At 56.4% G+C, this 26229-nt stretch overlaps 1 protein-coding gene and 1 non-coding gene across 2 annotated transcripts; one reads left to right on the forward strand and one right to left on the reverse strand.

Moving 5' to 3' along the window:
* Window positions 1-212: 212 nt before the first annotated feature.
* Window positions 213-26229, forward strand: PTPA (protein phosphatase 2 phosphatase activator). The gene is made up of 10 exons (XM_039861524.1): window positions 213-512; window positions 2888-2985; window positions 5536-5622; window positions 9804-9929; window positions 11539-11656; window positions 13742-13841; window positions 14881-15005; window positions 15975-16075; window positions 20611-20718; window positions 24662-26229. The coding sequence occupies exons 1-10, from the start codon at window positions 482-484 to the stop codon at window positions 24737-24739; spliced, it is 972 nt and encodes a 323-aa protein (XP_039717458.1). The 5' UTR covers window positions 213-481; the 3' UTR covers window positions 24740-26229.
* LOC120601806 (5S ribosomal RNA) lies at window positions 13429-13547 on the reverse strand. The gene has a single exon (XR_005652568.1). It is a non-coding gene; the product is annotated as a 5S ribosomal RNA (ribosomal RNA).

Consider the following 26229-nt stretch of genomic DNA (forward strand, 5'->3'; position numbering starts at 1 on the left):
CGCTGCTCTCAGAGTGGTAGGAAAACACAACCATGTTGCCAGGGGAATGTCTTCTAACATCCCTTAGGATAGGATCAGAACCACACATAAAGATGACAGGTGGGGAGCGCCCCGCAAAAGCATGGCTGCGCAAACGGCCCTCGCCCGCCCCGCAAAAATATGGCTGCCACGTTCCCAGTGCCCTGCGCCCGGTCGGCGGGCCGTTGGTGCGCATGCGCCGGGGGCCCCGCACCAACATGGCCGCCGCCCCCGGTGAACGCTGCCGCCGCGAGCCGGCCGTTGCTGGGCATGCTCCCTGAGTGCCCCGCACCGACATGGCGGTCGTCTTCGCCGGGGTGACTTTAATTCTAGGTTTTCGGTTATAGCCGGCCGGTGCTCATTTCTCTGCAAAAAGATCTGAGCGCGGGGAAAGGAAGGGTGAGTGCGGGGGTGAAAGGTGAGGAGACTGCAGGCGTCCGGGCCGGCTCCTGGCAGGAAGAAGATGGCCGAGGGCGAGCGGCAGTCGCCGCCAGGTAGGACGCACCGGCGGGGTCCGGGTGGAGGCGCGGGGGCGGTGCCAGGCGCGGGGACCGGGAAGGGGTGTGGGGCTGGGGCTCAGCTGGGGGGGGGGGGGTCGGGGAGATAGAGGAACTCGATGGGTAAGAGGCGATGGGCCCCGAGGAGGAACTGGAGTTGAGGGGCCCTGCGGGAGAAGTGGTGAGGGGCCTGGGGGCAGAGCAAGAACCCGGGGCTACGAAGGTTCGGTGGGTGGCCCGCAATACACCGGACTTCGGGGCGTCCGGCTGCCCGAGGGTCGGGTGGGCAGCGCCTTGGCCAGAAGGGGAGGCCTTGGACACGTCCGCGCTGCGCTTGGTCTCGTGGGGAAGATGCCAGAGATGGGGGCTGCCTTCTTTATCAGACCCTGCTCAGGGTTTGGGGGATGCTCCGTCGGCCTGGGCCTGCTGGACCGCAGTCCCAGCCTCCTCCACATCTGCCCGCCCCTCATCCACCTCCCTCTCTGGGAAGCTGGCCTCTGGAGTTTCAGTGGCTGAGAATTTATTGAGAGAAACTGCCCTTGGTCGTCTAAACCACTAATTTAAAAAGGCTGGTTGTGCAAGATGATGAGCGAATCTCTCTCTGGCACCACCATCTGTAACTTTTATTTACACTGTGGTCTCTTTTTAGTTCATCTCAAATAGCTAGGGGAAGGATCTTCTTAAAGAGACTTGTAACCTGGAGAACGGGGAAGCTGTTTGCTGATCCCCCTCCCCCCTCTCGAGCTAAGAAAACTTAAACAATTCTGTCAGGAGCAGATAGATCGGCCAAACACAGCTAATGTTTTGAAAGCATTTGATATTCCTTCTACCCTGTCTTACATTTTATCATCCCTGGAAAGGTCTCAAATTTTGAAGGTCACAAGAGGCTCCCATCCTTCCAACAGATGAGCATAGAATTGGGTATGATCCGTTAGGGTATTCAAAACCAGACATTTCTTTTAATTTCTGTACATGTTCCCTTAGAAGTTCTGGTAATGACATCAAGGGCTATAAGGCAACCAGAATTACCAGCGAGATGAATGTGTCTCTGAAGATGGTGGACAGGGGAGAGAACCTGTGCACTGAAAGGGATGAAGGCTCAGGAGGTTAGCTATGATTGGGAAGATCTGAGTTCCCTGGACTTGGTCCTTCTTTGAAGTTTGAAACCGGATGTTTTGGGACAAGTGGAGAGAACTGCTTAACTCACACAGTATAGTGGTGAAAGCCTGGGGTTTTGGAGTGAAACAGATCCGGCTCTGCCTGGCAAGTTGCAGCCTCTGTGAGCCTGTTTTCTTATCTCTTAAAATGGCCCCGCTACACTTTCTTCACGGAGATGTAGAGTGTGTGCCTTTGATGGTGTGTGTGAAGCATGGGACGTGCCCGGTAACTCAGTGTGGATTACCGTTATCTTTTTCAAAGGTGGCGCAAGTCAGGCATGTGAACTGGTTCCTGGATGGTGGATGATAATACATTATATTCTCTGGGAGTTTTTAGAAACATTTCTCAAACGTTGGATGTTTCCATCTTATACTGAGAGGTTTTAGGGGATCCAGTTGTCCAGTGGTGCCTTTTATCAGAGGCAGAACTTGATGTTGGGGAGACTGTGGATCTGACTTCATTTATTACAGTCCCGAGTTTGCAGGTTGTTTTTCTTTCTTTTTTTTTTTTTGATTTAGGATTTTATGTTCTGGCGGCTCGTGTGTGTGTTTCGTCAGTGATCTGTTGCAATGCTTCCTGTAGGATAGACTTCCCTAGGAACAGGGTCTGGCCTGGAGGTTTTCCTCCTTGTCAAATAAAGTCAGGAAGGCTATCTGCTTTCCTGTAACAGTTCTCTTCAACTTAGAAAAGGACTGTGTTCCCATTAATCATTTGCAAGTTGGTTATTTAGAATGTGGAACACGTATTCCCATAAAAACAAAGCTTTTAATTTAACGTCTTATTAAAGTAGCAATTTACTAATAGTAGGGGGGTCTCAATTTGGGGTTCTGGGACCAGGACTTGCAGAACAGGTGGGAGGAAGAAGGGAGTTTCTGGTCTCTTTCTTGGGCCCTGGTTAATTTCGAAATGGGCAGGGGTTTGCCTTGCTCTTGTCTCAGATTCTCTATCCTACTCCTTAGGCCTCCAGGTCTCCTGGCATTTTTCTCCCTCAACAATTGATACCTTACTTTCCTTGCAGAGAAAGGAAAGGCAGGAGGCCAGTGGATTTGGTTTAGCAAGGCAATACTGTCCTGGGAGTATGTGTCTGGTTTACACTAGGGCTTGTGTGTTGTAGTCTTGTTTTGTGTGTGTGTGTGTGTGTGTGTGTGTGTGTGTGTGTGTCTGTGTCTTGGGAGGATTCTATTTATCTGTTTGCTTTTCATTTTTTTTTCAAGCTTCTTCAGAGGATACCCCTCCAGCCCCTCAGAACTTCATCATTCCAAAAAAAGAGATCCACACGGTTCCAGACATGGGCAAATGGAAACGTTCTCAGGTACCAGTGGTGTCTGCACTGTAGGGTCAGCACTGGGATGAGAAACCCGAACTTTTTCAAAGACAGTGGTTCTCTAGAGGCATGACTGAGGCTGTGAGCCCCTGACCCTCTTGCTCCTGGAGCCAGAGCTATTAGGAGCTAGGGAGGGAGGGGACAGAGATGACTGTCCATCCCTGTCAGGGGCAGCACTCAGACGCTGGGCCCAGGGCAGCCCTGGAGAGTTCTGCTCTTGGTTCTCTTACACAATCGCTTGAGTGTTGTATTTGTTGAACACGAGTGTCCTAAATGATGGAAGAGATCACTTTGATCCTCGGTTACAAGTAACAGCAAGTCAGGGAGCCAGTGTATCAAAGGGAGAGGAGGTTATTACGTGAGAACCTAAGCCGGGGAAGTGGCTGAGCCTAAAAATACCTGCGAACTGGGACCTAGAGCACTGTGGGGCAGACCGCCTTTCTGTGCTGCTCAGTCCATGTGGTGGGCAGAAGATAACAGCTTCTGCTTCCTGGGCCGTGGTCAGGCCGTGGAAAGACTGGGCCTAAGAAAAACAATGCTAATTTCAAATTCCCAGAGAAGGCCTTGGGTCCAGCTCCAGCCAGGTGCCTACACTGGGTCTGGTCAGCTGGGGTAGCGAGTGTCACTTGTAGGGAAGGGCAGGCTCCTGGGGTCCTGGCACGCTTGGCAGATTCTCTTTTAGGAGTCTGCTGTGCCGATGTTGGGCTAGGCTACAGGTCAGCAAATTACTGCCTGCCAGCGTGGTCTGGTTGTCTTCCTGCTTCTGTAAATACGGCTTTATTGGAACACAGCCACGCTCATTGGTTTATCTCTTGTTCATGGCTGTTTCCACGCTACGAGGGCAGAGTTGAGAATTTGTTAACCAGGCTGTATGGGCCGGGGAGCCTAAAATATTCACTGTCTGGCCCTTGGCAGGTAAAGTTTACCAGCCCTGCTCTAGGCAGCAGCGCTTCCGGAAACGCGTTTGTCACTTTTCCCTCTGGTGTGCATGCTGAACGACGCCCGAGAGAGGCTTTCACTCACTCGGAAGCTCTTCCGTGAAACGTATGGATTCGTTGTGACCGGACAAGTGACTCTATGCTGCGGCCCACAGTGTTTGACTAGGCAGCACAGTGCCGTGGCCAAGAGCATGGGCTTGGGGTCAGAGGTCAGGGCTCAAGGCCCAGGGCTGCCATTTTCCTCTTCTTGTGACTTAGGCAGAGTATTAACCTGGCTGAGCCTCAGTTTCCTGTACTGTAAAGTGGGGTTGTTTGGAGGCTAACGTGATTTAAAGCCCCAAAAGCACGTGGTCCAGCGCCAGGCATATAGTGAGCTTTCCTGAGCAGCAGGTGTGATTTTTATTGCTGTTAGTGTTGATGAGGAGGATGATGATGATGATGACGACGACAGCATCAGTGGAGACCTTGCACAGTCGTGTTCATAAGGCTGTCCTGAGTTTTAGTCACTGAGAGACCTGGACCCATGTGGGAGCAGGGACTGTGGATAGTGACACTGCCCCTTGTCGTTTCCTCCTTGCATCCCAGCCTACTTCGCAGGGGTGATTGTGGACCCTGGCCAGAGTCAGGACGAGGGCTCAGACTTGGCCTGGGCTGGGAGAGCTGCCGCCGGTGATCCACTGGGTCTGCCGTGTGACTCCTCATTTCTCCCTGCGGCCATCGTGTAGACGGGCAGGAGGATCCTGCTGCGGGCCACGCTCCCTTCCAGATACCGCGTGCTTGCTTGTCAGGGCTCATCTCGCCTTGCTGGGATGCCCGGGGCGTCCTCAGGGCTTGAATAGGAGGAAGGCAAGGGGCTGACGGATGAGGACAAAACAAGGTGGAACAGAAGTCGCGGATTCCCAGGAACTGTCCCTCTCCAGCGGCCTGCACCTCGGTGATCTTTCATCCTTGTGCTGGGTACAGCCTGCGGCCCAGCAGGGTACAGGGCGTCCAGCTGGGAGCCGGGGGCGGGCGCGGGCATGCCGAGAGGCCTGACCGTGGGCAGAAAACGCTCCCTTCTCTGGGGAGCAGGCCATCTGCATTGTAGGCAGACAGCCTGGCCTGTTTAGTGGGGGGGACATGTTACCAGGGGAGGGACCTTGGTGGCTTCCTTGGACTCCTGGTGGCATAGTACAATGAATGGTCAAGTACTGGGCCACTCTGCTTTACAGTTTGGCTGGCGGGGTCCTACTCCGCCTCTAATGAGATCTTGGTCTTAGGAGACCTTGCGCAAGTCACTTCTTGTGAAGCCTTGGTTCCCTCGTTTGTGTAGAATGGGGACAGTGACGGTATCTCGCTCGTGGGGTTGCCACGTCAGCGATCATGTGCATGCAGTGAATTGGGTGGAGGCCCGGGCGTCGTTGGCTTGCCAGGGCTTTTGGGTGGAGGGCAGGGCTGGGGCAGTCAGCATTACTCTTCTAGTGCTCCTGCTACTGGGTTGGGAGCCAAGGGCAGCTTGGAGCGGTTTGGTAACTGGGTGGAGCTGGGAACCGGCTGGGGAGTACAGAGTCGGGGGGTCTGACAGCCCTCTCCTCGTCCTGCCCCTCCCTCTCTTTGGTAGGCATACGCCGACTACATCGGATTCATCCTCACCCTCAACGAAGGTGTGAAGGGGAAGAAGCTGACCTTCGAGTACAAAGTCTCTGAGGTAGGCAGGGCCCGTCCCAGAATAGCTCCACGGAGTCACTGTGTGTCCCTGCCCACAGCAGGGCCAGTGCTGAAAACAAGATCACCCAGACACGTGTGTCGCTGACATTTTGGTGTCTATATTTCTATGCATAGTTGTTAATGTGAGATCAAGGTAAATATGCTGTTTCATAGTTTGCATTTTTGCTAACTGGTATGTTTATGTAACTTTTTAAATTGAAAAAGATCACAAAGGAAGTAAATGTGCTAACTGAAGAGATTGCTGATAGAAACGTGTATAACATTAACGAAAAAGCTGCCTCTCCCCACGTTCCCCCTCATTGCTGACTCCTGGGGCAGCCCTGTTAGCCGTTCGGGAAGTGTCGCCCAGGCCTGTCCGTGAGCAATCCCCCCTCCTGCAGTGGAAATGCGCCTCATCTGTTTAACACCCACCCCGCCCCCCTGCAACTGTAGACTTTTAGGTTGTTTCCCTAAACACTGCTGCTCCGAATGCCTCTGCACCTAGATCTGTGGGTGTTATTTCCTAAAGATTCATTCCCAGCAGAGGAAACGCTGAGTCGAAGGGCACACACTGCCGGGGTGGGGTGGGGGTGCTCTCTGGCTGTGTTTCAGAGACAGGCTTGTTTGTGGAGGGAGGGCAAGAGCTGTGGGGGCGCTGATACCCATGGGAAGCTGTGGGCTTGCGAGCTGTTTGCTCTGCTGGCTGCCGTCTTCCAGGGCTGAGTCCCGTCTTCCAGGGCTGGGTCCCAGGCCTCCAGCGCCCTCTTGGGTTCCTGTCCCAGTAAGCCCGGAACCACCTTGAGCTTTTCATCTCAGACATACGGGCCCGAGGCGATTCTTGAGCCTGTTGGGTAAGGCCCAGCCTCTCCGCCTTCTCTGAGGCTCACATTCCCCTAATAGCCTTCATATTCCTGTGCCCTAGCTGGTTGCTGGATGGCCAGGGTCCTGGTCTGTCACTTATGGGGAGCCAGGCCTATGCGTGGGATTGACAACTTCTCTTGGAGCTGGCACACCAATGTCTTCCCGGGTTCCTCTTGGTCCCACCAGTGCTCTGGGACTTTGGCTGTGAGTGCAGATGGCTGGGGGAAGAGAGGGCTCCCCCTTGAGTCTGGCAGGGGAGGCTCAGCTGTGCTCAGCGGGCTGGGGAGTGTGGTGCGGAAGGCTAATTAAAGGGGCACAGGTTAATTACCCCAGCAGGTCCTGGGCTGCCAGCCCCTCTCACATCCCTTAATTGCCCCTGAGCCTTTTATGGGCGCTGTCCACAGCAGCCAGGTGTTGTCTTAGCCCAGGGGCTGCCCCTTTGCCAGGACTGCAACATGGTTCATAGTTTGGGTTCTGGAGTGAGGCTAATCTGGTTTCGATAACCTCTCACTTCTGAGCTGAGTGGCCTTGTTCCCTCTGACCGTCGATGTCCTCATCTACAGAGTGGGAAGAGCCACAGACCTACTCGTGGCCCCTGGGAGGATTTGCCGAGATCTCACAAGTAGGGCGTTTTTTGCACAGTGCCTGGCAACACGCTAGATCACGTTATCGTTATTAATTAATTTGCAGTTGAAATTTCCAGTAATGTTGTTGCTTCAGTTGGGGTTCTTCCTGAGCTGAGGCTCAGCCCGGCGCCGGGGCAATGGGCTGCCTCTCACTTGGTGGACAGAGGTGACTAGCTCGGTCTCCAGGGGTCTCCCAGTCTCTGCCCACAGCTGGCAGGGGCAGCGGGAGGCACGGTCACGGGGCGTAGCCTCGGCCCCCAGGTGGGGGCCCTCTTTCCGCCTGGGTCTCCTGTTTCTCCTCATTCCTGCCTCCCAGTGCGGGGCTGTAGCGGGGTGAGGGCAGAGTGGCCTCGGGTGGCGATCTCCAGGCTGCCCACAGCAGAGGGAACCAATGAGGGTGACGGGGTGAGCTTATCTAGGCCCATGTTTAGAGGCCACTCCTTTTGAGATTACGTCTGTCCTGTTCTCTGGGGGTTAAAATTTTGGACTTTTGCAAAATAACGGTGATGGTAGACAGGAGGCTTATTTTTTATTGTTGCTCTGTTTGATTTTTAAAATGAGGGCAAAATGAAGAAATCGTTAGGTAAAATACTTGTCCATGAAATCTAGAAAAGAAGCATTGGCCTCGGGAGCGGTGTTGCTTCAAAGTATTCTGCGTTCTTCCTGGGGGGTTCTAGGCCACAGTGCCCTCCCCTTGAACCCTCTCCCCCAACTAGCCAAACAATAGAGGCAGCCCCCTTAAACCCTCTCCAGAAAAAGGAGCTAGGAGCCTTTTAACTGTTTATTGGCCCAGCTGAGCTAGCAGCTAGGGCTTGGCTGCCACCGGCCTGGGGCACCGTCTTTATCCTGCTCAGGGCCTCACCAGGCTGAGGTCTCTGCAGTGGGCCTTGCTGGTGCTTCCTGGAGCCTGGATTATTGTGCCATTCCCTCCTAAGTCCCAGGTGCTGCACGGGGTCAGGTTTGCTGTGTCCTCATCTGTGTTCCTGGTGACCTGATTCTTCACAAAGCCAGGCTCTGTCCGCACTTTTCTGTCACATTTCGGCAAGGTAGCTTTGTGTCACCCTGGCCCTCTGACTCAGCCGGGTACAGGGGGAGCATTCTCTTCTTACAGGGGTCTTTTTCCCATCTTCCTAGACCTCAAGCATAGGGAAAGGGGAGGTGAGGGAGGGCCGCTGTCATGTTGCACAATGACCGGAGGCACTATTGACATGGACGGGGATGTGATTTGTGCCCCCTGGAGCGTGCAGCCAGGGGCACTGGCTGGCACGTGTCTCGCCGGCTCACGCCCGCCTTCCCTCCCCAGTATGCACACAGCTCTGGGGTCGCGTCGCTGCGGTCTCCACGGCAGACCTGACGGGTCTCCTTGTTGTAGCTTTTCCTGTGGGCACTGTCCTGCTGGTTCCTGCCAGTGCCAGGAGCTCCTGGAGACGTCCCCTCATGCCATTTGTGCCCAGCAGATACAGGCACCATCCGCCTCATGGCAGGGTCCCTCCCTCCAAGGGCGGCCTGACTCACAGCGTCCTCTGCATCGTGCGCCCCGCGAGCCCTTTGTTGCCCCTCGTTTGGCCCATTTCTGTCAGCCACGTCCTCACAGACCCGTGATTTGGACAGACAGCCTCACCTGACTTCCTCACTGAATATTTGTGTGCCGATGCTGGCCTGGCCTGTGACACTGATTGCACTCTTAGTCCCTGCCTGCTGTGGGATAGGGGGTGGGCTCGCGAACGCAGGCGGCCCTCCAAAGCCTTCCCCATGCTCATGCCTCTGATCCAGCATTTTCACAGAGGGTGAGTTGCCGGGTGCTTTATCATGGCGTTTGTGGTCGTGAATAATTGGAAACAGCCCAAACATTTAATAGATAGGGATTCAGTAAATAAATTGCAGTACACTGGTACAACGGAATATTATTCGCCTATTAGAGGCTATCATAAAATTATGTTTCCATGTCGATGTGGAATGAAGTTCACGAGGAAATCAACTACAAAGCAGCGTGTGCCCTGTGACCCACATTTAGAGTCTGTACGTGATAACTATCACTTCGCCTTACGCAGGACGCTGCTCTGGGCAGTCTTCTCGGTTGCCAAGAAGTCCTTGTGACAGCCTTAGAGAGTGTTTATCATCGTGCCTGTTTCTGAGATGAAGAAACAGGCTCAGGGAGTTAAAGGTACTTGCTCAAGGTCTTGGCGGCAGCTAATGGTGCTTTAGCTGGAATTTGGATCCAGGTCCATCCGCCTTCAAACTTCTCACCACGATCAGCAATGCAAAATGCCACATGAAGACAGAATAGAAGAGTGTGTTAAAATGTTAATAGAATTTATTTCTGGGCAGCAGGATTACTGGTCATTTGAGTAGGTATTGTGTACCAAACAGAAGACCCAGTCAAGTCTGTGGAAGAAGGCCAGGGCCGCAGTTCGTGCTCGTCCAGCAGCCCCCCCTTATATAGGCCGGCTGGAGGACTGGGGTGCCGACGCCACACCCGTCCGTCGGCTTAGTGCCAGTGTCTTTCTGTAAAGCTCTGCTCCCCGGCCCCCTGTCCGTGTTCAGGATGGTCAGGAAGAAAGGGAGAGGCAAGGAGGGTGCCCGCGAGCGTCATGCCTTGCGGTCACGGCTCAGCAGCGGTTGGGACCTCCCTCTGTGGCTCTAGCATAGGACCACTGGTCATCGTGGCTTGGCCCCCTCTGTTTTGCCTCCACAGGCCATTGAGAAACTGGTCGCTCTTCTCAACACACTGGACAGGTGGATCGATGAGACTCCTCCAGTGGACCAGCCCTCTCGATTCGGGAACAAGGCCTACAGGACCTGGTATGCCAAACTCGACGAGGTGAGACGGCCGCAGACAGGCTTCGGGGCTGGGCTGGGGGCAGCGTTCAGGCATATCGGAGTCGCTGGGAGTTTGTTAAAATGGCAGTTTGATTTACCAGAGTACAAGCGCGTTTATTCTCCGCCCTAGCCGTCTCTGGGAATCACTACGTGGGTGTGTAGTCCTCTGCGCAGGGTGTTTAGTAGGTCATCGTTTGTATTAACAGCACATTGAAATATCCCGAGTGTCTCTCTGCAGGAGATCAGTTAAATAAACTAGTACGTCCACCCCTGGAGCGCTGTGCAGCTGTAAAGGAGTTTAGGAGTCTGGCAAGGGAGCTCAGGGAGCGACCGCAAGTCACTGTCAGGTTAAGAGCAGCCAGGCCTGTGATGCACGTGGCAAGCTGCCTTTGGGTAAGAAAGAGGAAGAAATAAAAAGATGTTCGTATTGCTCAGTTTGCAGTGACAGAGACACATCCTTGTGGAAGGATACACAAAAGGTGAAGAAAGCGATGGTTTCCTTTCGAGGGCAGAGAAGAGGAGGGTGGATGAAACGGGGTGCAGTGGAACTTCTCAATGCATCTCTTGTAATGTGATCATTTTTGAATCACATGAAGGTGATACCCGTTCAAAGCAAACAAAGAAACAAATGCAGGATCGCAGCCCCATGCTTAGAAAAGCAGAGTCTGCAGGTCTGGAGTAGGGCCCAGAAATCCAGGTTTTCAGCAGGTCTCCTGGAGAGTCTCATGCCAGATGTCCACAGACTGAACTTAGAGAAACTTGGGTCTCAGCTTCTCTGGCCCGTGGAGCAGAGGGGTGTCCTAAGGACCCAGCAAAATACTTTTCTGTCCTAGGAGTGGTCTGGGCTGCCCTTGGACTCTGAGATGGCACACGGAATTGTTTTTTGTGTTTTGTTTTTAAGATTTTTATCGAGTTATAACTTAAAACTGTACAGCATAACATGTTTTTACCCTTGCGCGCGCCACCGATATCAGTCTATAGAAATTCCAGCACGGCCCTCGTGACCCCTCCTAATTGAAATCCCCCCACTGCTCCTGATTTCTGTGCCATAGATTTTGCCTGTATTTGGACTTCATATGAATGTCTGGCTTCTTTTGCTCAGCGCTGTGTCTGCGTGATTCGGCCACGTGGTCGTGCATAGCAGTGGCTCTTTTTCACTATTACATGGTGTTCCAAAGTGTGACCGCACCACAATCGATCCATTCTACTGTTGGGCATTTGATTTGTGGGTGGTTTCCACGTTTGGCTACTATAAGTAATGCTGCTGTGAAGTCCTTGTGTATGTCTTTTGGTGGACACGTGGCACAAACTCCATTTCTGAAAGTATGACACCCATGGGCATGTCGACGAGACCACATGGGAGATGGAGTGGCTTCCTTTCAGACCCCTGCGGTCTTGCCGCCAGAACCTTGTCACCTGGAGGAAGAGTGAGCAGATGGAAAGCCACCCCAGCGCAGTCTCTGTCGTGTAGGAAGAAATGCTCTCCCTCGTCTTCCTTCTGCGGCCGGTCAGAGCTGGGAGCCAGGCCGCCCGGCGTGGCAGCCTGGGCACTCGCCTACCTGGATGCTGCCTAATCTGCTGCCACCACTTTGTGTCTCTTTTGTTATCAGGAAGCAGAAAATTTGGTGGCCACAGTGGTCCCCACCCATCTGGCAGCTGCTGTGCCTGAGGTGGCTGTTTACCTAAAGGAGTCAGTGGGGAACTCCACGCGCATCGACTATGGCACAGGTACCTGCCGTTCCTGGCACTTATTTGGCTTCATTGCCTTCTGTTCTTGGGCTGCTTCCTTTTTGCTCCGGTTGTCTGGGGGATCCCTGAGCAGGCAGCCTGTCCGGGCCAGCTGGGGTGCAGCGCTCCTGGGTGCCAGGCCCGGTGCTGCTCCTGCGGCCCTGGCTCGGTCCACCAGGGGGAGCTGATGCCACACGCATGCTCCTGTGTGCGCGGAGCTGATGCCTGTTCTTTGTAAAGATGGTCTCTCTGTGAGCTCATCATCATCACCAAGACGGTGATTTACTGAGCGCTTACTGCACCTCAGGGCAGCACTTACAGAAGCCTTGAGAGACGAAAGAGCCCGTAGCCTCTGGCAGCACGGTGGCCACCCTCTCCCTACGGCCCTTGCTCTCAGCCACATTCCCTGTGTTCTCGAGTTCTCCAGGAGAGGGAGCATGCGCACACCCAACAGGGGGCATGGGACCGTGGTCAGTGGCCCAGCAGGCTCCCTGCTTCGGCAGGCCTGCGTTTCCTTTCTTTTCTACCCTGATGCAGGCAAATGCAAGCGCTCCATTCTCTCGGGCCCTCCCCTTGCTTGGGGTTTGGGGCTTGGGATCCTCACGAGGAGCCCAGGTTACAGAGGCAGGCCTGGAGAAGGGCGCCCTCGGACTTGGGTCCTGGGAAAGTTTTGTGTCGGCTCCTTCTGTTGCTGGGGAACGGGTTTATCAAGAATTTTGAGACTTTCAGGGGTAAAGCTTTCACTAAGACTGACAGAGAAAGACACGGGAGGGGAGAGTGGCCAGGTCTGCGGGGGGAGTGGATTCTTCTTGCACTCTAGGTGCTCTCAGGTGTGCAAGAGTGATGGTTGCCCCTGGATGATGGTGGCTCGGCTCTGGCTGGTCATGGTCAGAAACTGTGCAGGTGACAGTAACAGTTCGCAAGTTTCCAGGCCCTTGCAAGGGCCTTCATTCTGCAGAAATAGGACAGGAAGTCATTGAAACATTCTCTCTTCTCCTCCCTCCAACTGCGTTTTCTGTGACATGGAAACCAGAGTCCAGTGGTTTCTGTAGTGTCGACCATGCCTATCTGACATAAGTGGGAAAGGAAAGGGGCGTGCCTTTTGACCCTGCAATGGGGCCGTGCTTAGAATGTGACCTGCTTAAAGCCTTCTGGGGCTCCCCATTGTTCTTAGGACACAGCCTGAGCTTTTTACTGTGGCTGTTAAGGCCTGTCTGATCTGCAGCCTCCTCTTACCTCTCCCTTGCTCTCTGCTTTAGCCATACTGGCCTTCTAAGAGTTCTTGAAACATATCAAAAATTTTTTCTTGCCTCAGGGCCTTCGCACATGCTGTTTCTTCTGGCTAGAATGCTCTTTTTGCTTTCCCCATGCCTTGCCAATTCTTATTCATCTTTCACATGAATATTACTCCCTTAGGGAAACCTCGAATCCTTATGTCACCCTTCCCCTGTGATACCCTGCAGTTATCACTCTACCTTCTCCTTTAGAGCTAGAATCATACAGGTGATTGAATATTTAGTGTCTGTCGTAACTATAAAACAAGGCAGGGACTGTCTCCTTAGTGCCTGACTTAGTAGGTGCTCAATAAATAGGGTGAACTCGGTGAGCCAGTCAGACCTGCAAAATAAAGTGTAAGTGCCCGTTTAAGAAGTCAACAGCCTAGGCCTGTTAGGGTTATTTATTTTTTTATTTTTTAGGCGAGGCAACCCTTGGTTGACCTCACAGATTGCAGGGACCTTGTCAGTTTACAATCTTTTATTTTTTATTTTTTAGTGCTACAGCACCTGGTCTTCCTAGGTGGTCTCCCATCCAAGTACTAACCAGGCCCAACCCTGCTTAGCTTCTGAGATCAGACGGGATCGGGCTTGTTCAGGGTGGCATGGCTATAGGCCTTTTAGGATTAGAATTCTTGTACTGTTAGTTCTTAAAAGGGCCTAGATCTTTCTAGATAGGGAAGAGGCCTCATTGTCTCCATGTTGGTCTCCCTTCTTAGAGGGGCAGTTATCAGTGATTCGGACACTAGCGAGACCAAGAACAATCCCACTCCTTCTGGAAGACTCAACCTCGGCTATTTTTACTCCCCAGGACACGAAGCAGCCTTTGCTGCTTTCCTCTGTTGTCTCTGCAAGATTGGGGTGCTCCGGGTGGACGACCAAATAGCCATTGTCTTCACGGTGTTTAACCGGTGAGTGCGAGGAGGGCAGGAGGGTGGCTGCCCGTGAGAGGAGGAGCGAGGGGGTCTCGTTCCCTGTCACTGTCAGACTGGGGACGGCGTGCTGGAGAGTTCTCCCGAGTGGCCGTCGGTTCTCTGGCTGTGGATGGGATGTCCAGACTCACTTCTTCCAACAGGTTCAAATTCAAGTGAAAACAGGGGAAGGAAATGTTACACGGTGACAGTCATGGCTCCCATGGTGTTCACCACGTGGAGGCACGTGCTAAGTGCCTGACACACAACACGTTCATTGGGCTGCGGCACGTAGGTGTGTGCGAGTGCACTCCGTGATGGTCGCACGATGACGAAATCGCCTAGCGACACGTTTCTCAGGACGTACCCCCGTCATTAAGCAGCGCAGGCCTGTAATTCTCACAACAGCCCCAGGAAGTAGCAGCCGTCTTTTCCATTTTATGGATGAGGAAAGTGAGGCACAGAAAACCGAGAGCTGTCCACTGAGGTCACACAGCCAGGCGAACCCAGGCGGTCACCTCGCTGCCCAAACCACCTCCCTGGCAGCACGGCGTTTTGGTCACCAGAGAGCGCTGACAGTGCCCGTTCCACGCCCCGCTCCAGCGACGCCTGCGCTGGAGCTTCACGGTGACTCGGATGCAGCCGCCCAGTGACAACTGCGGAGCTTGACCCTGAAAGGACGTAGGAGACGAGCTGCTTCAACTCCTACCGACTTTCCGATGGGCAGAGCCGGAGTTAGGAAGCTGAGGCTCCTGCCACGGGTCTCATGTCGACAGGAGTTGGTGGCACGAACCCCCTTTCCCACGTGGTGTTTTACCCCTTTCCTGAGCCAAAAGAAGGCTGAGTGTGGAAGAAAAAAATCAAGCTTCGTTATTCTGAGAGTGCCAGCCGATCAGAGCTGGCGCGCGTAGGTTTTCGCTGAAGCAGGCCAGTCCGCTCTGAGTGGTGGTCTCCAGCCTCCTTGTGCTCCCGGCGGCCGAAGGGTCGAGCCTGATTTCTTCTTTCTTTCCTCCCCTCTCTTCCCCACCCTCCTGTGCAGGTACCTTGAGGTGATGCGGAAGCTCCAGAAAACATACAGGATGGAGCCGGCAGGCAGCCAGGGCGTGTGGGGCCTGGATGACTTCCAGTTTCTGCCCTTCATATGGGGCAGTTCACAGCTGATAGGTACCGAAGGGGGCTGTGTACCCCCCCACCCTCCAGAGCGTGTTTTGTGTCCCTTCCCGAGGCCCTCCTCCTGCCCAGACAGTGACAACTTGTGAAGCAGGCATTAGGCTGGCTATTGATGGAGGCCGCCTGTTGCCGACCTTCTGCTGTGCACCAGCGTGGCCAGCGGGGGGCGGTGGAGGCAGAGCTCTGCCGAGATAATGGAAGGTGACATGGGCTGGAGCAAGGGCCCTTGCCGGGTGCACATGGCCTGGTGTGAAGTGCGCCCCAGCTCCTGGCAGCAGCTGCGGGGTTTTATGTTAAAAATTGGGGGCTCTTTTGACTCGGCGACCAACTCCTCCGCCATCATTACTGAGCCGTGTGCATGGAGCCCATCAGGGAGCTGCCACCAAGTGCTGGGCAGTGGGCTGCTTGTTTTGGCCCGTTCTGGTGGTTCCCCCACTTCCCATGGGCAGGACGAATGCCTGAGGGTGCGGCGGCAACTCCTCTTTTGACATGGGATTGATTACCTGCCTACAAAATAATACTAACAAATGACCGTTTGGTGAGTGTGGTTCAGGCACTGCCCTAAGTGCTCCCAGGTACGTTACCTTCGCAGTGACTCTCGGAAGGTCTTTGTCAGCATAAGATCAGCCACTCTGAACTCACACCTGTGCAGGCAGCATGCTGAGTACTCTTCTGTGCTCGTGATCGCCAGGTGGCACTCAGCAGCCCTGCTAGGGAGGTACTGTCTTTATTCCCACTGCACAGATGAGGCGACCGAGTCACATGGCTAGAAAGAAGCAGAGCCAGAGCTTATTACACTGCATTACACACACGTGCAAGGCCGTTTATTGCTCCTTCGAGGTCCAGTGTTCACGGCATGCGGGCAGGACTGCGGCCCAGGGGTGGGTGTGCACTGTGTGGGCCGAGGTGCCCCGGTGGCACGAGCGCCTGGTTCTGAACCCCGGCGCTCTCTGTCGTTCCCAGATCACCCGTATCTGGAGCCCAGACACTTCGTCGATGAGAAGGCCGTGAACGAGAACCACAAGGACTACATGTTTCTGGAATGCATCCTGTTTATAACTGAGGTGAGCAGAGGGGGCGAGGGAGAAGTGCACAGCAGCTGCAGGCTGAAGTGAACCGAGGCCGGTGGCTGTGGACAGAAAAGCCAGCGCTGCTGCCTAAAGATGGCAGGGTTGGCCCCAGAAGGCAGGCTATTGAAAAGGAGGCCCCGCTCTTCCCCTGAGAGGTTAAGTCAACTTCTGGCCGTCCAGGATCTCCTTCCCCAAACCATGGGTCGGGAGTTTCTACTTGAGCTGAGGGACTGACTTGTTCACTAGCTAGGCTTGGTGACGGATGCAGCAGGTCTGAAGGGTGGGTGGCTGTCAGCATCTTGCAGGTGGGGCCCACGAGGTCTGTGGAGCTATGTGTGTGGTCACATAGGACGAAACCGCTGTAGGAATTGGAGAGACTTGGGAGTGGACAGCAGGGCAGACCTCTGTTGAAGGGACACATCTCAGTGTGTGAGGACGTGGGCCGGGAAGTGCGGAGGTGACGACAAGCAGGCCCGGGTCCCCAGCCCATCCTATGGCTCGTTTAAGTGGCCTTGTTGTCCCACTGAGGGTGGGTCTTGGACTACTCTTCCAGGGGACCCTGCCTGGGGACCTTGTCAAAATGCACATGCCTGGGCCATACCCCAGCTTTCCGAATCAGAGTCTTGGGGCACAAGAGCCAGGAACCTGTATTTAAACACACTTCTCAGGTGGCTACACATGAGTGTTAGGGACCCATCGCTCTCAGGGCCTCTTTCGTCCGCCCTGCTGCGTGCCCATCCGCCAGACTTCCTTGGCTGCTCTGGCTCTGCTGTCTGGAGAGGCTCTTGTCCCCGTTCTCTTTCCTGAGGCCCGCACACATGTCTCCTGGCCCCAGCGCTGTCCCTGGCACACCCGTGGACCCCTGCCTGGGGGGGCTGCCGTCTGGGCTGCAGAGCCTGCTGCAGCGCCCCCTGCAAAGGGGTGAAAGCCGGTTCAGCAGCTGCAGCGCCAGGCTCCTCCTGGTCAGCATTCAGCTCAGGCTTCCTCCAAACTCCAGAGGCCAGAGGGGAACGACACGTTTTTCCAAGTCAGCAAACAGACCCGGGACTGACTGCTGGGTGGCCACCCCTTCACACCTAGAGATCTGCTGCCTTCAGCAGTGGAGCTGGCCCAAGGTCAGGAGGACTCGTGCAGCCTGGCTCGCTGCCAAGAAAGCCAGTCACATGCTGCTCTCCGGAGTGGAATGCCAGGGTCTTCCGAGCCCTGGGAGACCCCTGGAGGAGTTGGAGGAGGAGGGTGGGGGAAAGGGGTGCACATTCTATGCTGAGCTGTGGCTTTGCTCACTTGCGAGTAAAAAGCTAAGCTGTTTTGGCTCCCCCTGGTGGTGGGCTAGTCCTCTCGTCCCTGTCAGTAACTAACAAGGAGGAAAGCCAGGCGAAGCCTCGGGGAATATGGGAATTGACTCCGGCTTAAAATTTTGTATTTTTGTTTGTTTGGTTGCTTATGCTGGTGGAAAAACCCAAAAGCTTTCTCAAAGTTTGGGACCCAGTTCCTCTGCTAAAGAAAAATTCTGCAGTGGCCACTAGGTGGCGCTAAAGGCACATTGAACTTGGAGAGGGTTTTAGTAACATTTAATTGGGGAGAGGTGGCAGGCCCTAGTTCAACACCATCTCGGCAGGGCCTGGTTTCCACTTGAGGTCTCGGTGCTTGGGTATGGTGGTCAACACTTGGACGCTGGCAGGTGCGTGCCCCAGAGCTGAGGTGACTAGTGAGGGCCCCTTTTTGCCCACTTGGCCTGGCTGCTGATCGCAGCACACGTTATTCTAGATCTCCAGAGCTCGTGTATGGCCTACCCCCAGCTCTGTCCCCTTCCACCTCAGGCTAGAATTTGCATCTCCTGGTTGGTGAGCAAGTGGCCTGGCCTGGCACACCCTGACAAAGGGAGGCCCATGGCTTGACACTGGGGACACAGACACCGGGAGGCCGGCGTGGAGTTCTGTGTGCTTTGGTATGGAAGGGATCCCCACTGCGGACCCGGGGATCCCTGGGGCTGTTGGAACTGGGAGATTAGACAAAACAAGAAGTTGGCAATGGAACCAGGCTTCTCCCTAGCTCTTTAGAGGCTTGGGGTCCAGCCTGGGACCTGTCCTGGTAGCCCTGGGCATCCCGGAAGAAGGGACTTCATCTCACAGGGTTTCTGCAGCCTCAGGAAATACAGCCCTGGCGCCTTTAAGAGCCCAGGGCAGGCAGGAAAAGAATTTCAGTTTCAATCTGGCTTCTAAATTTGGAGTTTTGGGAAGGGAGGGATCAGATTTCAGCTGGAAGGGAAGGAGCTGACAGGAAGGCGCTGTGCAGAGCCTCCCCCCACCTCCCGTGCCCCATCCCCCCTCAGTTACTGACAGAGGAACCATTTACAAAAGGCCGATTCTCTTGGGAGTGGAGAGGCAGGAACGCAGCGTCTGTGAGTAATTTCCTGCTCAATATGGCTGCTCTGACTCACACGATTCCCCTGGGGTCACTGCGGGCCTGCAGCTTGCTTGCTTGTTCTCGCTCTTTTTCTTCTCCCTTTGTGGCTAGAATGAGCTAATTTTTTTTGTCTTCTCGCCCCCATTCCTTTTTCTCCCTCATCTGTTTTCCTCTCCTGGAGTTGCAAAGTCTCCTTCCGAAGAACTTAGTGAGACCTTGGGACACGATAGGCCTGGCCGAGGGAGTAGGGCAGCCCCTGCAAACAAACAGCATCTCTGGCTTTTCCATGGGTGGGGGACAGGGACTCCCCCTGGCCCTGCCAGCAGGCCAGAAAGACCTCTTGGGGCCCCTCTCCCGTGCCCTTAGTGGATGAGGCTGGTCATCCACTAGGAAGCAGAGCCTCTGGTTTCCCAGTGTCCATCTGCCCGCCTTGCTGCCCAGTCCCTTGGAGCTGCTGCTGCGGGATGGAGCCAGCAGGCTGCTTCCTGGGTGGTTTACTTCTAGGCTCTGACCAGAGCGAAACCGGCCACACAGCTCCCGTGATCCCTGAGCTCAGGGCCTGGAAGTGTGCAAGAGAGGGCTAGAGACTGGCCCAGGGGGCAGAGAGCCTGGGGGCGGGGTGGGTAGAGGGTGGGTGGAGCCTGCTTGAGTGGGACAGTGGAACAAAGCTCTGTGAAAGCCAGGCCTGGGCGCCTTGGGTAAAAGAGGGGAAAGATTCTGGGTGAAGGGACCGACCCAGGAAAACCCCTGCGGACACTAGGGTGGCTTTTGTCATCTGGTGCCTTGGGCTAGGGCCTGACTGCTGGAAGAAGGGGCTGTTGTTACCGAACCTGGGGGCTGAGACTGGGTTGGGGGGACTTGGGCCAAGGAGGGAGACGACGGGGTAAAATGGTGGTTTTGTGGAACGTGCCCTCACGGGAGAAGTGGAGTGGCCTGTGGGAGCAGATCACAGCCGAGGGGCTGGCAGTGGGGGTGAGGTGAGGGTGGTGACGGTTGTCGTGTGATGGTGGTGTGCTCCTGGGCCTTTATTCTTGTGATGCCCATTACATAGAAGGAGCTTTGGACCCCCTCCTTTCTCCCTGGAATAGCTTTCCCTCAGCCCTGTCTCTACGCACAGCCTCTTCTGGAACCTTCCACACACGCAGGGTCCAAGTCTCTGCTTCCTTGCCAGCTGAGCCTCTTTGCTTTTCAGACTCTTTCTTCTGAAGCCTGGGGCTCAGGGTGCTGAACCGTGTTTGTCAGCTGGGGAGAGGGGCATGGTTGAGAGGGACCGGGCACTGCTCGTTCATAAAAACAGACGTGCTGGCCTGTGTCGTCCGAGGGCCACACTCGGCCACACCAACTTGCCCGCCTCCGAGCCGTGGTTTCTCACATGATGGAAGCTCCGCTGGGCTCACTGCACAATTTCTTCCTTCCCGGGAAGGAAGGGACCGGGATGGAGCCGTCCTTGCTCCCGCCTGTCCCTTGCTGCTGTAGTTGCCATCCCGTCCCTCTCACACTTCCTGACCAGGTCACGAAACAGACCTTCCTCCCGCATCTCCCGCCTGCAGTTGGTCCCTGGGGTTGGTCTCACCCACCTCGGCCCTTCTCCAAGCCGACCCCTCCCTCGACTCTTTCTGCTTCGCTGGTGGCAGGTGCAGACCAAGCGCCCTGTGGCAGAGCCCACCTCTGTGGGTCTGGGCTGGGGAGGGTCGGGGTCCAGGCTGCTCCTGCCGTTTACCGAGGGGGTCCCCGTGCTGGCAGGTACCCCGTGGCTCTGGGGAGTTGGTGGGAGCCACAGCAGGGGCTCGGGTAGATTTTGTATTTTTCTGAGGCTGCTGGATTCGGTGGGTGGTAGGAATCAGGCCCCCCTTTTTTTGGCTGTTGAAGAAACAGGGTGACTGTGAGGCTGCTGTTTTCCTACTGGGTCTTGCAGGCCAAGAAGGGCCCCGTCTCTGGCACTGACGTGTGTCTCTGTGCACGTGTGCGCCCCGGTCCCTGTGCGTGCGCACGCATGCATGCGTGTGCACGTGTGCGTGTGTGCGTGCATGTGTGTATGTGTTTGCTCGCTTGACTTTGCTGCAGGGGAGCAGGGGCGGGGCTTCCAGTGGCACCTCGCCAACTCGTGGCCTCTCTTTTTCCAGATGAAGACGGGCCCCTTTGCAGAGCACTCCAATCAGCTGTGGAACATCAGCGCTGTCCCTTCCTGGTCCAAGGTGAACCAGGGTCTCATCCGCATGTATAAGGCAGAGGTGAGTGGGGGTCGGCGGGCGCGCTCGGTCCTGGGGCTGCTGCTCCCCACTCCCACTCCACTGTTTTGCTCTGATTCTGGGGCCAGCCCCTCTGACACTGGAGGCCTCGGAATCTCCATCCGTGGCCTGACTGTCAGGAAAGCACTGGACTGAGGCCCTCTCTGCACCGCGAGTGAGGCGAGGCCCTGCCCTAGTGGGGGGAGGAGGAGTCTCCCTTCCCCCTTGTCAGCCGGCTGAAGGTCCCTCCCAGTCCTGTTGCCTTGGGGACGCAAGTATGAAGACATGCTTGGGAAAGGGTTTTATTCCTTGGAGGCATCATCCAAAGTGGTGCTTTTCAAACTTTTGTGTCTGATCGCTGGGCAGGTGGGAGCTGGCGTTTAAGGACTGCTTCAGGTGGTCCTCCCCGCTCAAGTCAGAAAGGCAGAGAGGTCAGCTTCCAGAGCGCCCCCTGCTGGGAGGCGGCTGCCAGGCTCCCAAGGGTCTCCTGCCGGTCTCCTGCCCTCTGTGCTCGTCCTCGTCCTCCTTGTCCTCCTCGACACTCTGTTCCCTCCCAGCCATCGAGGTGGCTTTTCTTTGGCAAGTGGGGAGAAGACATTCTGTTTCTCCCCTGTCCTTTCCACTCGCTCCCTCCGCATCTGGGCAGACCAATTCTGAAACTGCTCGGCCGTGGCCGGGGAAGGGCCTGAGTATGAAATCCCTCACCTGGAACAGTGGGTCCCCAAAGGCCCCTCTTCTCGCCTCAGGCGGGGGTCTCAGATGTCGTCTGTGGTGCCTTGACCCTTGGCCCTCACTCTCCCATGGGGGGGGATGTCCTCTGGGCCTGCTGCGTTACACCCAGAGCTCGCTCCAGCCCCGTCGGCAGAGACGGGAGCGTGGAGGAGAGGGCTTAGCGTGTTGGCGCGGTTCGGTAGTACACATGCTTCCCGTTGGCCTGGCTCGTTCTGCATGGCCCTGAAGGGGTTAATGGCGCTGGGACTGACCAGACCTGGCCCTCTCCTTCCCTTCCGCCCCTTCCCCCTCCGGCCTCCATCCCCTTCCTCTGGACTTCACATCCTGTGTTTAGGTTCCAGCTCACATACCTCTCTAATCTGAGGGGAGCTTCGCTGGGGCTGCACGGGCTCAGGCAGCAGCCAGCCCTCTCTGCTCTGGCCGGGTCACCACCCTCTGGGTGTCCTGTTGTTCCTGACGCCCCCTGCCCGCCCCCCCGCTCCCCCGCTCCGCCTCCCCAGTCCCACCGTGGGTGCTGATGGGGAACTCTTGTCACCTTGCTGAGCTCTCCCCACTGCTGGGGGCTGTACAGTAAGGCAGGGGACGCAGGTCCCCCCCCAGCTTCCTCCCACCCCCCACCCCTTCAAGAGTCATGGGCAGGACTCTGGTGCCTTTCCTGCTTCAGGTCTTAAATGCTGTCCTTCTTGCAGGCTCTTACTTGAGTGGCTAAACTTATTTTGACCTGGGCTCCTAAGGGAGACCGAGCCACCCTTCCCTGCTTGCTCTTTCCGGAGGCAAAAGAACTGGGTTGGCAGAGTGAAGGAGGAGCGAATTAACATTCACGATGGCTACAGTGCAGCAAGGACAAAACAGTCCTTGGTGCAACAGTTGTCAGCGTCTCTGTGAACGCGGCACACAAGGAGGACAGTGACTGAAAGCCGCCTGCAGCTCAGGACGCGGGTAGAGGGGAGCACGCGCAGATAACAAAGCGCCCTTCCCGAAAACGGGAAATTCCAGCGCTGGGTGCGCAGCCGCCCTGCGCGCTTGCAGCCTTGCCAGGGGCTGTGTGGCGACAAGACTTTTTTGTAGGACAGCACTGGAACGCAGCGACTTTAGTTCAGGAACACCGAGTCTCTGCAGTGGTCCGTACGCTAGCAGCTGGCTTTTAGCCTTTGGTATCTGGGAGCCCCTGGGATCACGTGCTCCCTGCCACAGGTCCGAGGGAAGGACTTGATTTTTCAGATGAGTTCTCAGTCTGTGGGGTGAAGCCCACCAGTCTCAAAGTCCAGAAGCGGGTTAGCAAGGCCAGGGCTGCCAGCCAGAGTTGGTTGCTGAAGGGGGCTTTGTGCCCTGAGCTGTCACAGAAGCCTGACCTGGCCTGGCCTCAGGATTTGGGACCAGCTGTCTGCATCTCCAAGCTGCCTGTCCTGACTTTTCTGAGCTGAGGAAGCAAATGCTTTCAGGGTCCCGGTGGGCTGGGGGCCTGTCTTTCCTGAGGGCTGGCGCTGTGCCGATGCCCCCTTCAGAAAGGCCACCTCAGGGCAGGAGAGCTGCCTCTCCCTGTTGAGTCCAGTGAGTCCAGGCCTGGACAGGCCTCCCGGCCTGTGGGACAGGCTGAAGTGTTGCTCCGCCTGGAGCACAGGTGAGACCCGGGGCAGTTAGCTGGGAGAAAGGCCTGACCGGAGGCTCCCATCCACTGTCTCTGCTGTCGCCCTGGAGCATCGGACTTTCTTTGCCCCAAACAGCCTCTGGCCTTAGCCCAGCCCCTTGCCCGTTCTGCGGCCCAGGGGCAGAGTGGAGAGAACTTCTGCCCCTGCCCCTCCCCCTAAGCCTCGTGCCTTTGCGGCTTCTCTGTGAATGAGAGCAAGGAGCAGGTTGACCTTTGACCCTTTCTGGAATTCCAGGGCCCTGCCCCCCACTTAAAAACTCCCACTACTTCCTCCATGACATAAGCGCAATGGCAGTCACTTCAGCCTTTGCCTCTGGCCTAGAACTGCTGTTGCTCCTCCCTCCCCCACCCCGACCACCCCCAGCTGCCTGCTCCCCACTTTCTCTGCCCTGGGCTGGGGAGCCTGGATGTGGCCTAGAGCTCTACTCCCACACTGAGCTTGGCTCCCCGTCCTTCCACCGCACAAAGACTTCCCTTTCCCTGCTCGCCTCCCAGCCCCCCTTCCGTCCTTGTGGTCCCCGTACCCCGATGACCTTGTTTCTGCAGCCGGCTGTTGGGATGAGGGGACCTGGGCCAGTCAGGGCACGCCTTTGTCCCTCTAAGTTGGAGGTTGAGGCCGTAGTCACAGGATAGGACTCTCACAGGAGGCCATGTCTTGTTTTGTCCCAGCCAGGAGGTGCCCAGCACATTCTGGTCATTTCTAGGGCCAGAGGAGTGAGGGGAGGCACATCTTCCAATGCCCAGGGCTGTTGCCCACGAGAGCTAGGTGGTGACCAGGGCCTATGTGGGAGGCACAGCGGGGCTGGCACTGGGAGCTGGGGTCCCATCCTCTTCCTGGTCCTGCGTGGTGCTGAAACAGTCCCCCGCCAGAGGGCAGAGGGCAGAGGGGTGTGGGCCTGGGGTCTTGCCGCCTGTGGACCGGGCCAGCTTCGATCTCTCCATCTCCCCTCTGCCCGAGCTCTAGGGCTGAGGCCCTGGTAGGCTGGGTTGGGGAGCAGGGCCGTCCCCCTGCTCGGGGCTCTCGTTCTCTGCCCCATGAACAGGGCCACTGGGAATTGCCCCGAAAGGCGCTGTCAGCTGGTTCTTACAGTCTTACTCGGAAGTGCCAAGATGACTTTTTCAGTCCAAAGAACTGAAAATTGGGGAAAATGGGCCTTGGACCCTTCTCAGGCTTGTGTCCCAGTGTCCCCACACCTCTCGTTCAGCACTGGGACCTGGGCTAGGAGGTCCTCAATGATCTGGAGGGTTCTTTTTGCTCCTGGGCCCAGCTCCCTGTCTGGGCCAAGTGATGTCACTTGGCTGCCTCTGTCTGGCTTCTGCTTTGTGGGGCTGGGCTGCCTTCTCTTGCTCTCCTTTTCGCTCTCCTCCTCACTCTTCATTCGGTGGGTCTGGTTGCTGTGGCGTGGGAAGGTCTTTGGATGGGAGGAGTGGTCAAGGACAGGTAGGAAGCCACTTCCTCGGCCCCGGACGGCCGCCTTTTAGAATTGCCCTGGTCTGAGCCTCTGGAGTTGTCCAGGGGTCCAGTGCCGCCCTCACCTCTCCGCTCTTCCCCCTCCTTCCTCACAGTGCCTGGAGAAGTTCCCTGTGATCCAGCACTTCAAGTTCGGGAGCCTGCTGCCCATCCATCCTGTCACCTCGTGCTAGGAGGGCAGAGCAGCCAGAGCCATCCAGGCTGCCTGCTGTTCCTGTGTCTGCCCGTCCCGCCCCCGGCCATGGCCCCTCCCGCCCCTCCCTCTGTTCTTTTTTTCTGTTTGATGAGAGGCTGTTTACTGGGGTGGGCTGCGAGTGTGGGGTTGAGGAAGGCTCAGGGCATTAAGGCTGAAGGATCCAAGTTGGGGGAAGTGACCAAAGCGCGGCCAGTTTCCTGCCTTCCCCTGTGGTGCACGGGTGAGGAGGGGTGGGCAGGGACAGCCCGTCTGGGCCGCACCCCTGCTCCTGGCCTTCCTCTCTCCGCTCTGGCCAGTCCCGTTCAAGACCCGGCTGTTCCGTGGCACGGCGGGGCCAGGGAGGTATTTGCTGTTCCCATCGCTTCCCCTTCCCACGTCCCGTTGCCTTTCTTGGGGTTGGAGCGGTCGCTCTCCATGAGTCAGTTTCCTAAGCCATGTTTGGGTGGGTGTCTGGGGGTCCTGAGGGCCGGAGGCTGAGGCTGGTAGCCAGCCTGGGCTGGGGCAAGGCAGGGGGAGGCATTGGCCTTTCTGGCCGGTGACCCTCATGGCTGCCTCTGGGTCTGTGGGGTCCTGTGTCCAGTGTCTCATCCTGGCTTTTCTGTTTCCTGGCCCTTGGCTTTGCCGGGTGTCCTGCCATAGCCACATCTGTCCCCCTCCTGGAGAGTAGCCTCTGGATGCCACCCCTTGGATAGGTGCTGGGCTCCTGGAAGCCACCCCCCCCGCCCCCCCGCAGGGCTTGCTCAGGGCCGATTGAGTGGGGCCTGCCTTTCCAAAGCTCTTTCTGGCTGGGAGGGGGTGGCAGAGACTCGGAGACGGCCGTGGGGCCATCACGATTGGAGAGAACCCGGATTCCTTCAGTACATCCTGTCCCCTCCTTGCTGCTCCTCGCTCTGCAAGGCCCTTGGCCTCGCTTTGTCTGCCCCTCTGGGTGGTGGGTGAGCAGGCTGCAGGAGGACTCCAGAAAGCCCACTTGTCCTTCCACCTCTCCAGATTTGCCCTTTGGCCCTCCAGGGTGCGGTAGAGATGGCCCCCCAAGCCTGGACTTTGGTTCTGAGGGTGGGCAGGGGCTGGGCTGGGCAGGCCCACCCGGGGAGTTAGGGAATGCTGGGGGCAGCATGCCGTTCCAGAGTTTTCTTCCAGGGCTGCTCCCAGGCCTGGCTCTAGCAGACTCTCCCCTGCCCAAGCCCAGGCCTGCCCTTCTCCGCCGTTCCCTCCTCATATCTGAGTCCACATACCCTTGGGAAGGAGGAGCACTGAGAAGCACAGTTCAGGGGCTTAATTCTCGGATCTGGGTCGACGGCCTGGGCAGAGGCTGGAACAAGAGTCACAGAAATAGTTTTCGAGGCGTGGCTCAGTGCCCGCCTCCGTCCTGGCTCCTCCCGCCCGTGCGCCCCCGCCCCCCCGCAGGCCCCAGCCCCTAGCGCCTTCATCGCCGTTCTGATTAAAGCCTCTGTTTCGCACCTGTCA

This window comes from Pteropus medius, unplaced genomic scaffold, assembly GCF_902729225.1.
Source record: "Pteropus medius unplaced genomic scaffold, Ma_sr-lr_union100, whole genome shotgun sequence".
Lineage (NCBI taxonomy): Eukaryota > Metazoa > Chordata > Mammalia > Chiroptera > Pteropodidae > Pteropus > Pteropus medius.